Raw genomic sequence first — 13,314 nt, 5'->3', positions numbered from 1 at the left:
GTTCAGCAGATGTAAAATTACTCTACCATGTTGTTATAAAAGTTTCCTGAAGCTAATTTCAGCATGTATCTAGCTGCAGGCTGGTAACGAACAGGGGGTGAATGTGCACTGGTCTGCAGACCACACTGCTTGCATTTCATCCAACCTCTCATCTGATGCCACATGAAAAAATTCTATCACCCAGAGGTCCTCCTGCCTTTAGTCAGACACTTCACTGAATGCGATAATGACATTGTGACAAGAGTGGCCTTGTTCTAAGGAGATGCATGCAGAGTGATGATGTCTGCAACTAAAACAAGAGGGAGAGCAAGAAAGGGAGAGGGGGGAGGGAGAGGGAGGGAAAATAGAGAAAGAAACAGAGACAGGGACACAGACTGTGCAAATGTGGCAAAATGTTAGTAATTGATGAATCTAGGCGGGTGTATAGGTGTTTATTATCCAGTTCTTTCAAATTTTCAGAAAATTTGCAATTAAAAAAAAAAAAACAACAAAAAACCTCTCCAGTGATGGGAAACATACTTTTCTCCAAAAAGCCAGTTCTAAGATAGCTCGTTTTCATCTTCAAGTATAAATACTGCAGTCGGAGCATTCATTTGTGGCTTTAATACCTGCCATTTCCACGTGTCTAATCTCCATTCACCTTTCAGTCTTTTCACATTTTTCTCCATATCATCTATAACATTAGATACCCTTAAACTTTAATCATAGCACACCTTTAAAAAATATTTTTTCTAAATATATATACACACAGACACACACACACACACACACACACACACACTGTGGTATATAAATATACCAGTCATCTTTCAAAGTCAATCTTTTTATTCAAGATTTTCTGTGATCTCATCTTGAACTCTTTTTCAGCTTTTTAGCTTCATTTTCTCATGGTTAATTAACAGTCACAAATTAAATTTTTATGCTTTTCCAGTGTTACTGCTTCTTAGTCCTAGAATTCCCCCTCACACAGAATTCTAGTCTATTCATTCTTCAAGATCCAACTCAAATGACTTAAATTTAAATGTAGTATATCTTACATACACAGCTGTTCAAATCCTACATTCTTCGATAAGTTTTCCTTAAATAACTCAGCCAAACTCAGCCAAAATCTCTAGGGCTTCATACAGTGCTTGGCACATACACTTAATACACATTTTTCAGCTAAACTCTCTCATAGTTCTTTTTTTTTCTTTTTGGCCTCACTTTGCAGCATGGGATCTTGGTTCCCAGACCAGGGATCAAACCTGTGCCCCCTGCAGTGGAAGCGTGGAGTCCTAAACAGTGGACTGCCAGGGAAGTCCCTCTAATAGTTCTTAACTGACGACACAGAAAGATAATACCTTCCTAGTCTATCTCAAAGAGTGGCTTTGAGGTTAACGTATTTGCAGTTAGCATTTTGCATTGTATGTGTGTGTGAAAGGTATCTGTAAGCCATAATGCCCCATACTATTATTTCTTATTTTTATTTTTGCTTTCTCTTGAGGCAACATATGGGACATATAACAGCTGTCCAAAGGCCTAGGGCAATAGACATAATACTGGGGTATTCATGGTGTATGAAGACTTTCTAAGATGTGTATGAGCGCTGAGCCTGTTTTAAGGCAATCCATTCTCTGATTCTCACTTCCCTTTTACCTGAAAGGATCTGCCAGAAAATGTGCCCTGGGGTCAGAGGGTAATGTGGGCTCCTTTGCAGCTTCCCTTATCCAATTGCCCCTCCCCTACTTTACAAAAAAAAGGCATAATTCTGCCCCACCTCACATCTTCCTAAGGTGCTGTACCCTGGGGATGCAAAAACCTCCACGGCACCGAAAAAAGAACAATTGACTGGTGAATGAGAATGAGTAACACATCCTTTTACAAGTCAGGTGGTTTTCAGTTACTTGCTTTCAACAAAGTTGAAAGAGAATCTAGTCTGTGTTGTCAGCAGATAGACCATTAAAAGTATTTTTTTCTTGTTAGATCTTTGTGACTTTTTGGGGCATATAATTTGGAAAGAGTTCAGAGAATTGAGTTGCATTGCTGTAAAAAACTCCATGAATTCTCATGTACTTATTTATGTGAACAAGTTTTCTCAGTGCTTACATCCGTGGAATTGAAAGCTTGGAATCGAATTGAAGTAGCTTGTTCTCATTCTAGAAATACTCATCCACTGATAATCTAGTTTAAAAAAGTATTCAATTCCATCTTTGTGAGGTGTATTGCCAACAAAACTTTACTTTTGTGTTTAATATTTATAAATATTTTGAAATATATTTGTTTTGATCAGTTGAAATAAGACGAGTGTTATGATCACAGGAAATTTAAAAACAACCGTTAAATTTCAATTTCTGTACACATTTTTGTTACAAGGAAATATAAGATGATCAATAAAACAGTTCGAATATAAAATATATTATTAAGATAAAATTCAGGACAGGATGTAAAATGTACATGAGTCCCAGAAGATAAAGGATGGAAATCGCCCAAGCATAAAAGAGATCGGATTCTAAAAAGTGGATATTAGTGGGTGTTAAATCCCTATGGTATTTAGGGTTCACTGGCTACGTTTAAAAAAGTGTGACAGTTATAAAACATAAGAAGCTGGAAAAAATGTGGATGTCACTTTAAACCGTATAAGGATGTACAAAATCGTTTTAGAGGGCTCAGGAGCTAAAACGTTTGAAGATCTTGAACACACGTTTGCTCTGAGACTGTGATTTAACCATTCCTCGGGTTATTCGAACGCAGGTTAGATGATAACCTGTGGCTCTATGTCGCGCGTATGGACTCAGTACCTCGCACTGTATTATTGATTTTTACTCATTTTAATCGCCTCTCCTCGTAGACTGTCAGCTCTCAGAAGCCCAGGGACTTGTTCCGATTCTTAGCTCAGCGCCTGTGCACCGGGGACGCTCCCCAAATACCCCCCGGAATGAATGACTTTATCTTAAGACCTCGGAGGGCTGTTAGAATCGCCGGCTAGCGCTCAGGTTTTTGTTCCGCGTGTCCCGCCAGCCGCGCGAGCAGGGAAGGCGTGGGAAGGCCCCGCGGAAACTCTGAGTCCTCGGCGGGTCGGGGCGGAGGCCGGGCGGGGACCAGCGGGGGCGCGGAATCCGCGGCCGGGGGTGGCGGGGGAGGCGCCACCGCGTGCCGCCGCGCAGGCGCGCAGCCGTCTCCGCGTGAGTGCGCGCAGTCGCGCGCCTGTCCCCGCGCGGGCTCCGTAGCGCGTGTGCAGGCTGACGCAGCTCGCGGGCCCTCCTCCTGCTCTGCAGCGGCGTCGGCGGAGTTTTGGTCGTTCGGGAGGGGTCACGGGAGCGAGAGTCCAGAGAGGGAGGCGGCGGCGGCGGCGGGGAGGAGGAGGAGGAGGAGGAGCAGCGGCAGCGGCAGCGGCGCCGGCGGCGGACAGGAGGGAGCGGCGGGCGGCGTGGAAGGCAAGGCGGTGGGGAGAGAAACCCGGCGGCCGCCCCCCGACCGCCGGGCCCTCCTCCCACGCCTCCTTCCACGTCCGACCGACCGACCGGCCCCCAACCCTCTCTCGCTCGCGCTCTCCTCCTCCTCTCGCTCTCTCGTCTCCTCTCCGCCCCCCCCCTCTCCTCTCTCCCCTCTCCCTCTCTCCCTCCACCCCTCACACGCCGCCAACGCCACGCAGCCCTCGGCGGCGGCGGTGGGGGCGGTGGAGGCGGCGGCGGAGTGGGGGGCGGCGAGGCGGAGACGATGTCGGAGCCGAGCCCCGAGAGCGCCAGCCAGGCCGGGGAGGAGGAGGACGAGGAGGAGGACGAGGAGGAGGACGAGAGCAGCAGCAGCGGCGGGGGTGAGGAGGAGAGCAGCGCCGAGAGCCTGGTGGGCAGCAGCGGCGGGAGCAGCAGCGACGAGACGCGCTCGCTGAGCCCCGGTGCCGCCAGCAGCAGCAGCGGGGATGGGGACGGCAAGGAGGGCCTGGAGGAGCCCAAGGGACCGCGGGGCAGCCAGGGCGGCGGCGGGGGCGGCAGCAGCAGCAGCAGCGTCGTTTCCAGCGGCGGCGATGAGGGCTACGGGACCGGGGGAGGCGGAAGCAGTGCGACCTCCGCGGGCCGGCGAGGCAGCTTGGAGATGTCGTCGGATGGGGAACCCCTGAGCCGCATGGACTCCGAGGACAGGTCAGTGCACGGAAGCGTTTCCCCGTCCCTTCCTCCTCTTGCGCTCCTAGGCCCCTCCGAGGGGCCCGAGGGGACTTTTTGCTGAGATCCCCTTGCTCCCCGAATCCTCGGCCCCTCCCCCCGGCTCTCAACTCGGAAATCTCTGCCGGCCGCCGCGCCCCTCTCGCTGCGGATAGCGGCTTCCAACTCTCAAACCCTTTTCCCCCCAACTCTCCTTTCCCCGCCCTCTTTCCCCTCGGCTCTGCACTCCGTACGGACCGAAGGACGGCTCCAACTCGGAAACAATCCCCAAAGTAGGCCCAGATCCTGTGGCGGAGCCGAAGAGGGCCTTGATGTACGCACCTCGGTACACAAGGTTAGCTTCATCCCGCCGTGTTCGCGAATACTTGTCAGAACCGTAATTGACAAGTGTTTTCCAACATGGCTGGTCTCGCCTGGATGTAACAGAACTTCCTTGTTCAGGGAGGAGACCCCCCAACCATCACTTTCCTTTACTTAGAAAAGTGAAGAATATTCTTTTATATTTAATCAGCGCTTCCAGAATTCCTCATGTGTGGTCATTAACATGGTCTCCAAAGTGATTTTAGTAACTTCTGTTTCGTTGGTGATCAAACTGGGGAGAAAGTTTTAAAAACGTATAAATCGTTGTGTAAAAGAATAATGAATTGGTGTCCTTTAAAATAACTTTGCGGAATCGAAGAGAGTTGGAATTGTAACAAAATGCAGTCTTAAGGTACAGCATGTTAGTATGCGTTTTAAAATCTTTATACAGTAATGCTTCAACGTGAGAGTCATGATTTTAGATGATAATATTTAAAGTCATGTTTTGGCGACATCTCTGAAGGGATTAGTAGCATTTTTCTAAAGCTTAGAAAGAATGTGGAGACTGACAAAAATGCGCTTCATCTTTTCGGGACATTAAGAAGTTTATTGTTATGGTATGTTTCAGTTGTTACTATCATTACTTTTGATCTCTGGAAAACTTTGTACTTTAACTAATTGGCTTTTAATGTACTTTTTTAAACAGAGAGAACCATGTCATGCGTATTATAATGCATCTAAAGTATATTAGTTATTTTGACCATCTGCTAATGTTTTGATGAGCAGTAGAATTTTTGACAATCTTTATTGACTTGGATTTAAAAGTTAAAGTATTCTAAAGTTCTAGGAATTCTACTGTTAACATAAAAATGAACACAATGGCTTATATTTAGTGTTATAAGGAATTCACAGCTCTAAATATTTTGAAAATATAGCATCAAATTCTGTTTGACATTTACTCTAATGTCTAGTTAAGGAAACATCTTGAGTAGGGTAAAGTAGAGAGTGCAAACCTTGGAAAAATTGTCCTGAACTATACAGGCATGGCAGGAATGAGAATGTCTTCAAGAAAATTAAAAATTGATGTGAACTGCACAATGAAGCATGTGTCATTTATCATTTTACTGTATACTCCTTCTTTGGTACCAGTAGATATTTGAAAGTTGACATTAATTTATACAGTCAGCATCTACCACAGTTGTTCCACGTACCTAGTGTACACACACACCCATAAAACACACTTGCCTAGCACTGCACGATTTAAATGCCTTAATTATTTCATTTCCACAACTCTGGCTCAAGGTAGGTATTATTTTGACTTCCATTTAAGAGATGAAGAAGCAAGTTGAGTGTCTTACTCAAAAAAGTAAGTATAGAATGGAAGTGGTGGAGCTGGATCTGAACAAAGGTTCTCTGCTATTTCCACTTCACAAGAGTTAGAATAATTCACTTTAAATAGCTACAAACAGGATGTGCCAGGTATTTGGCGTGGTTTTTTTTTTTTTTTTTTTTTTTTTAGTTAATATCTGTCTACTAGTCCTTTTAGGAGATAGTAATTGGCCAAGCAGTATTTCAGGAAGTGGAGTTTTGACTTCATTTTTATTAGATATTCACTTGAATATGTAATTTTTACATCATATTTCAGAGTAAGGAGTAAGATATTGGTGCCAAATAAGGTTAAAACCTGATAACCAAATGTACTTGCTTCTCTTGATGCTTAAACATTAGAGACTACAAAACACTGTAATCATTTTACCATTGCAGGGTAATAAATTTATCACTTGTATGAAAAAACCTTATGTGATTAGTGAAACTGGTTGTGGTCTTGATAATCTTAATTTTGAAACTCCCCCTTTTTTGCCTTTGAGTTTTTTTTAAGAGTTATTTTAAATTTGCAGAGGATTCATAATTCTTATAAACTGTCCTGCAAATTACATCAATCTACGGATTTTATAGATTGAGTTCACGGTAGGAAGTCTTTATATTTGTAACTGATGGGAGGATATCGTGGTTTTAAAGTGCTTTTTAGAAACATGAGGCATCCTATTGCAAGGATTTTATTATCATTAGAATTTACTCTTTCTATTAGAATGCCAATTGAGTTTTTCTTTCAGTTTGAAATTAGTTTATACTTTTGAGTTTATCTAACATACTTTGTAAGTTGTTGAAATTATCTTAAATATTTTTAACTGTAAGTGCTCCGTTTTAAGAAAGAACTAACTTTAAAGATTTGGATATTAAAGCTTGTGATCCAAGGAGTCAGTTTACAAAACGTATTTGAAGTGTTGTGAAAGTGATTAATTTATAAAATGATTAAATCACACTTGGTGCCAAAAACATGGTTTTTCCCAGGAGAAAGTTATTCAGAACCAGTCTAAATGTATTGGTGTGTTTATTGTGGTAAAGTTAGAAAACGTTAAAGTTAATATGTAGTTTCCTTTTAGTTTGGATATAAAGATAATGGGATTTTCATTGAGGGGAATATTTAGCTGCGTGAGGCCACTAGAAACTAGCTTTTATTTTATTTTACTTTGAATCTAAGCTTAAGTACCTTTTAAAAAGTTACCACCTTTTAAGTTAATTTCAGAGGCTAAGTTGACTTTTAAATAGAATTTTAGAATGCCTCTGAAATATTTTTAGTGTAGAAATTAGTTCTACCTGTTGAATCAGATTATACATGAAAATACTCTTCAGTTGCTTATCTGTATAAGCGAATTGATAATAACAGCCTCTGTTTTGTGCTTATTTGTCTCTATTACGGTTCCCCCCTCCCATCTAGAATATAAGATACGACTTATTTTGAAAAAGCCACTTTTATCAGACTTTCTGGGTAAATCCAGGTGTCAGGTGAAGAGTGCGTGCATAAGGTTGGGGTGATAGGGAAGGGCATTTAGTATGAAACTTAATGATCAGCAAAGACTACAGGCCCTTACTGTTTTGTGGATTAAAATTTGGATTACCAACCTAATGGGTTGCAAACTTTGAGGTATAATTAAGGTTGTTTTGACACTGGGAAAACAGGGTTATGTTTCGTACTTTCCCAGTAATATGATTAGGAAGATCTTTTTCTAGCGTGGAGGCTAAACTTTTAAATCAGGTTAATATTAGAAGGCTGCATGTTGAGGTTATCATCAAGACCTATTAAGGCTCTGTACAGTTGAGGCAATAAAATACTTTTATAAGAGGTAAGATTTTGCTCATACTTCATGATGGAACTGCTTTTCACCATTCACTTTTCAGCTCTGAAGCAGCTGTTCATAGTCTCTCCAGAATCCCTGTTTTAAGCTACCTTTTAATTTTGACTAAATTTAGGGAAGAGCTTCTAACAGGTTTCAGTTGTCATTGATTACAGATTGTAATTCTCAGTTAAGAAAGGTATGGCTCTGTGCTAAAAAGTAAACAACAATAAAACTACAGGTTTCAGGATTGAACTTATATGGAGAGATTCTGAGGGGTCATTTTACTTTTAAGAAACATTGAGACTATTGGATTGGATCAGTTAGGAAATCTTGTGTGTAATCTAGTTTGTTACCAAGCATAGGTATTTACTGTGTGCAGGAAGGACTCTACTGGATGTTGTGGGATACAGGAAGACAAAATGCTTCCCAGTTCATCCATCTTGCATATTGCTCTGAAACTTTTAATTCCAAAGTGTGGTTTTGCCATAATTCCTAGCACAAAACTTTATTGACTCTAAACAAAGTTATAGATGTCACACCTTGCCTGTTGTATTAGCTATTTATTGCTGTGTAACAGATACCCCCAAATTTAGCAACTTAAAACAAACATTTGGTATCACATGTGGTTTCTGAAAGTCAAGAATGGAGAGGCTTAGCTCGGTGGTTCTGGCTCAGAGTCTGCTCTTGCAGCAAAAGTGTTGGCCAGCATTGCAGTCATCTGAAGGCTGGACTGGGGCTGGCAATCAGCTCACTTAAATGTAGCTTTTGGCTACATTTTGAGGCCTCAGTTACTCACCAGGTCAGTATCTCCATAAGGCTGTTTTTGTGTTCTTAGGACATAGCGACTAGTTTCCCCCAGAGCAAGTCATCTGAGAGAAAGAGAGCCAAGGATTTTATGACCTAAATATACCTGCTCACATTATTCTTCATACATCTTCACTTAGCAGATATATTTTTCCTACTTTTCTTTTTATTCATACTGTGATACATAATAAATGCTTCAGATTTTTGTTGACTGAGACAACCTTTCAAAACCCATCAAAATGCCACAACAAATTCTTTCCTGGTCTTACTAAACTTGATTTTAATTTTTTCTTTTTAATTACTGTATTTGTATTTCTTCTTTATTTTTTCATCTCAATTTCTGACTTTGTTATGTAGGGATGTAGAAATTGCAGTATAAAGAGCCTGTAATCAAGAGTCAAAGGACAGGGGCTTCCCTGGTGGCTCAGTGGTTGAGAGTCTGCCTGCCAACGCAGGGGACATGGGTTTGTGCCCCGGTCCGGGAGGATCCCACATGCCGCGGAGCGGCTGGGCCCTTGAGCCATGGCTGCTGAGCCTGCGCTCCGCAATGGGAGAGGCCACAGCAGTGAGAGGCGCGCGTACCGCCAAAAAAAAAAAAAAAAAAAAAAGTGAAAGGACACAATTCAGATTTTAGCATTGCTACTTATATTATGATTTTAAGTAGTATCTTTGACCCTTAGTTCCTCAACTGCAAGACCACAGGGTTAGGTTTAACCATGAAGGTGTTTTAAAGTCCACGTGAACTTCTGTTAAGGAGCACTGTGGACCGTTTGGAAGAATCCATGTTGTTCAAAGCACTTGAATGCTTGCTTCATCCTTTTTGTTGTAGCATGGTAGTTTTGAGAGCAGGGATAGTTTAGCTCATTTAGATCTTTGTAGTATCTAGCACAGTACCTGCATATGGTGAGTACTCAATTATTAGAATTAAATTGAAATACCTACAGTAGGATTTGTATAAAGAAGGCTATAAAGTGAGGGCCAGGAATTGGTGCCTTTGGCTGGATCATCGTATTCAGTATAGTGAGTTTAAGGCCAGCCTTTCTCTGGGGGTATACTCTAGTAAGGCCTTTGAGGTCATATGCAAAATTTTATGTGGGCGTTTCTCTGAGAAGATGTCAGCAGTTTTTCTCAGAGTCTTAAAAGGGTTTGGTCTAGGGCTTCCCTGGTGGCGCAGTGGTTGAGAGTCCACCTGCCGAAGCAGGGGACACGGGTTCCTGCCCCGGTTCGGGAAGATCCCACATGCCGTGGGGCGGCTGGGCCCGTGGGCCATGGCCGCTGGGCCTGCGCGTCCGGAGCCTGTGTTCCGCAACGGGAGAGGCCACAACAGTGAGAGGCCCGCGTACCGCAAAAAAAAAAAAAAAAAAGAGTTTGGTCTAAGTTAAGAACTACCAATTTAGAGGCGATCCAGAGGTGCATAATAAATACTTTTTAAATGGTTGGACAACTTTGAAATTGTAAATTTCTGTAAAAAGCTTATTTTAAAAGTAAGTATAAGGATGGAAAATCTGAAGTGGATAGTCACCTAAGGGTTTTTTTTTAAAACCATTGTTTAGAAGCATTTATTGTAGAAAAATGCCCAACATTTTATCAAAGGTACATGGAAAATTTGAAGTTACGGAGAGAAGTTGTTAAGAGTACAAGATGAGTCAGAATGTTTGGATTTGAATTCTGGCTCTCACTGAAGCTGGGTGACCATGGGACAGTCATTTAACGTCTTGCTACTACTTCAGGTTTCTTATCTGCAGAAGGGGGGCAGTAATAGTTCCTATGCTGTAAGATAGCTGTGGGGATTACGTGTACAGTATTCCACACACAGTTTACTAAGCATGTATTATGTGATAGGTATTTATTCCACAGATGTACATAGAACCCCCATTATGTGCCAGGTATTATTCTAGGTGTTGGGTACACAGCAGTGACTAAAACAAAGCACCTGACCTCATGGGTGGGGGAGACAGACTGTGAACAAGAGCTGATAATAGTAAAGCTAGCATTGGTCTTTGGTTGAAGCAGTTTAAGATCTGAAATGCCAGAAGTACTGTACCAGCTGTTAAGTGTGTGGCAAGTATCTGTAACTGAGTGCTGCAGAAACTTGCAAAAGGATACGCTATACCAAAATATTTCATTACAAAATCTACATTTTAATCGTTTTCTTTAGCATATATGGTTGACCTAAAAGGCCTCTTAATACCTTTTGTTTTTAATAGTTTTTAATATGTAACTAATGCTGCTGATCTATTACTAAAAGGTTTTGGGATATGTTTTCTAGTAATGGTAATGGATCTGCAGTTATCTAACCGCATATTGAGTTCATTTTTATGACTGATAGTATACATTTGTGAAAGTAATAGTAATATTGACCTTAGAACTAAATGGACAATTTTGGGCATGGATAGGAGATCAGATAGATGTTTAAAAAATCATTTTTAGGCTTCCCTGGTTGCGCATTGGTTAAGAATCCGCCTGCCAATGCAGGGGACAAGGGTTCGATTCCTGATCTGGGAAGATTCCACATGCTGTGGAGCAACTAAGCCCGTGCGCCACAACTACTGAGCCTGCGCTCTAGAGCCTGCGAGCCACAACTATTGAGCCTGCACGCCACAGCCTTGAATCCCGTGTGCCTAGAGCCCATGCTCCGCGACAGGAGAGGCTACCGTGATGAAAAGCCCGCACACTGCAATGAAGAGTAGCCCCTGCTCGCCGCAACTAGAGAAAACCCGTGCGCAGCACCAAAGACCCAATGCAGCCAAAAATAAATAAATAAATTTATTTTTTTTTAAGTCATTTTTGAGCATTTACTGATGGTTAGCATTTAACCCTGTTTAAGTGATAAGAAAAATGTGCATCCCCAGATAGTTTTTAAAGAGAAGACTAAAAAGGTGATTCCATTGTTTTCTAGTTTTCCTGTAAATTGTTTGTGACACAGTACATTAAAATTAAAACTGTGGAGTATTATAGTTGGTGACTAAAGTTTTGATGCGAGAGGGACTGGATTTTAGGGTTAGTTGAGTGATGAAAAGAAATTTCTAGGAAGCCTAAATGAAACATAGGAAGGAAGGAGCCTAGCATATTCAGAAAACTTTCTGCCTAGATTAGAGGATCCACATTGGAACTGGGAAATAAGAATTAATGACTAAGGTGTGACCTTTCATGCCAACAGAAATGTGCCCATCTTTCTTTCTATAGGCTTGTGAATTGGATTCTTTGCCTCTCCCCAACTTCTGTCTTTGTAACTCCTAATCATGATCAGGTCTTACCTTGAACATTTTCTCAGGCAAACTATCCCTGATTCTTTGTTGGACACATTGCTAGCCCTTCAAGTTCTGCATTGCCTTTATCACGGTTTGAGTAATTATTTACTGTTCATCTCTCTTCCTAGAATATGAGCTCCTTGAGAACAGGAACTACATCTGTTTTGAACATTGCACTATCTGCAGTACCTGGCACAGTGCTTGACAATCATTTTAGGTATTTTAAAATATATTTTGAATGAATGATGAAACTTGTGTTACTGGAAAATTAATCGCATGTGGCAAAGGTAGAGAAGGAAAGCTTGGGAGCTGGGAGACCATTTAGGAGGTGGTAGGAGTAGTACAGGTGTGAAATAAAGAGACTTGAGCTGGGGTAGAAGTTGGGGAAAAAGTCATGCTTGGGAAACGGAATTAAAGGAAAGAAAAGCTAATTTCCTGAGTGATCAATAAGAGAAATAGTGTTACTATTTCTGAGTAAAAAGTTTTTTTCTTGAAGAATTAACTGGAAGAGTACTTCACCGTATTTTTCTGGCCACAACATCTGTCACTAAAAACAGCTAAAGGAGCATTGGGTAGTGAAAGGGCATGAACCTCTAAGTCAGAAAGACTGGACGTTATAATTTAACTTATCAGAAGTTGTTTCCTTACCTTTAGAATAGAAGTAGTATCTGTTTGTCTGTCTATTTATGTATGGCTGCATTGGGTCTTTGTTGCTGCACGCGGGCTTTCTTGAGTTGCATCGAGCGGGGGCTGCTCTTTTTTGCAACACGCGGGCTTCTCATTGTGGTGGCTTCTCTTGTGGATCACGGGCTCTAGGCGCGCGCGCTTCAATAGTTGTGGCACGTGGGCTCTAGAGCGCAGGCTCAGTAGTTGTGGTGCACAGGCTTAGTTGCTCCACGGCATGTGGGATCTTCCCGGACCAGGGCTCAAACCCGTGTCCCCTGCATCGGCAGGCAGATTCTTACCCACTGTGCCACCAGGGAAGCCCTAGGAGAAGTATCTTAGTGTTATGGTTAAATGAGATGGAATATGTAAAGGGCCTAGGGCTGTAATTAATTCAGTGTCATTTATTTTCCCATTTCTCATGTGTAAAATGTGGAAAGAATACTTTATTGAGAATAATCAGTATTGTAGTACTGGCATTACTGGAGACTGCCTGCAGGATATTTGGCAAATCGTTTCATTTCTCTGAACTGTAGATTGACTCTTTCTTTAAAGTGAGGGTTTTGGACTAAACAGTATAAAGAAATTTGGAGCTCAGATGTGATAAATCTGCTGTAGTTTTGGCAAGTGCTGTAATGGAAGTCAGAAGATAAATATATGTATCATATCATGAATCACATTCTTTTCCGTTCGCCAGCTTCTGTTTTTGTAACTCCTAGTCACGATCAGGTCTTACCTTGAACAATTTCTCAGGCAGACTGTCCCCAATTCTTTGTTAGGCTCATTGCCGCACTCAGGTTCTGCATTGGCCCTATCACAATTTGAGTAAGTATTTACTGTTCATCTCTCTTGCTGGAATGTGTGCTCCCTGAGAATAGGAACCTATTCTGTATATATGCTGTGTGTGTGTGTGTGTGTGTGTGTGTGTGTGTGTGTGTGTGTGTGTGTGTGTGTGTGTGTGTGTGTGGGCGTGGGGGT

General features: G+C 42.1%; 1 protein-coding gene across 2 annotated transcripts in view; it reads left to right on the top strand.

The window, feature by feature from the left end:
• The first annotated feature begins 3,641 nt into the window (after positions 1 to 3,641).
• AEBP2 (AE binding protein 2) overlaps positions 3,642 to 13,314 on the top strand; it is a 54,892-nt gene continuing 45,219 nt past the window's right edge. Inside the window, exon 1 of one of the 2 annotated variants that reach the window (XM_007454601.1) lies at positions 3,642 to 4,118. In XM_007454601.1, the coding sequence (XP_007454663.1) occupies positions 3,697 to 4,118 (422 nt within the window). In that variant the 5' untranslated portion in view covers positions 3,642 to 3,696. Of the gene's footprint in view, positions 4,119 to 4,331; positions 4,474 to 13,314 lie in introns of those variants that run through there. The other variant, XM_007454602.1, reaches the window with a different exon arrangement.

Source organism: Lipotes vexillifer, unplaced genomic scaffold (genome assembly GCF_000442215.2).
Source record: "Lipotes vexillifer unplaced genomic scaffold, Lipotes_vexillifer_v1.1 scaffold559, whole genome shotgun sequence".
NCBI classification, from domain to species: Eukaryota; Metazoa; Chordata; class Mammalia; order Artiodactyla; family Lipotidae; genus Lipotes; species Lipotes vexillifer.
Note: the sequence above shows the minus strand (reverse complement) of the source record. Positions and strands in the feature narration are given on the sequence as shown.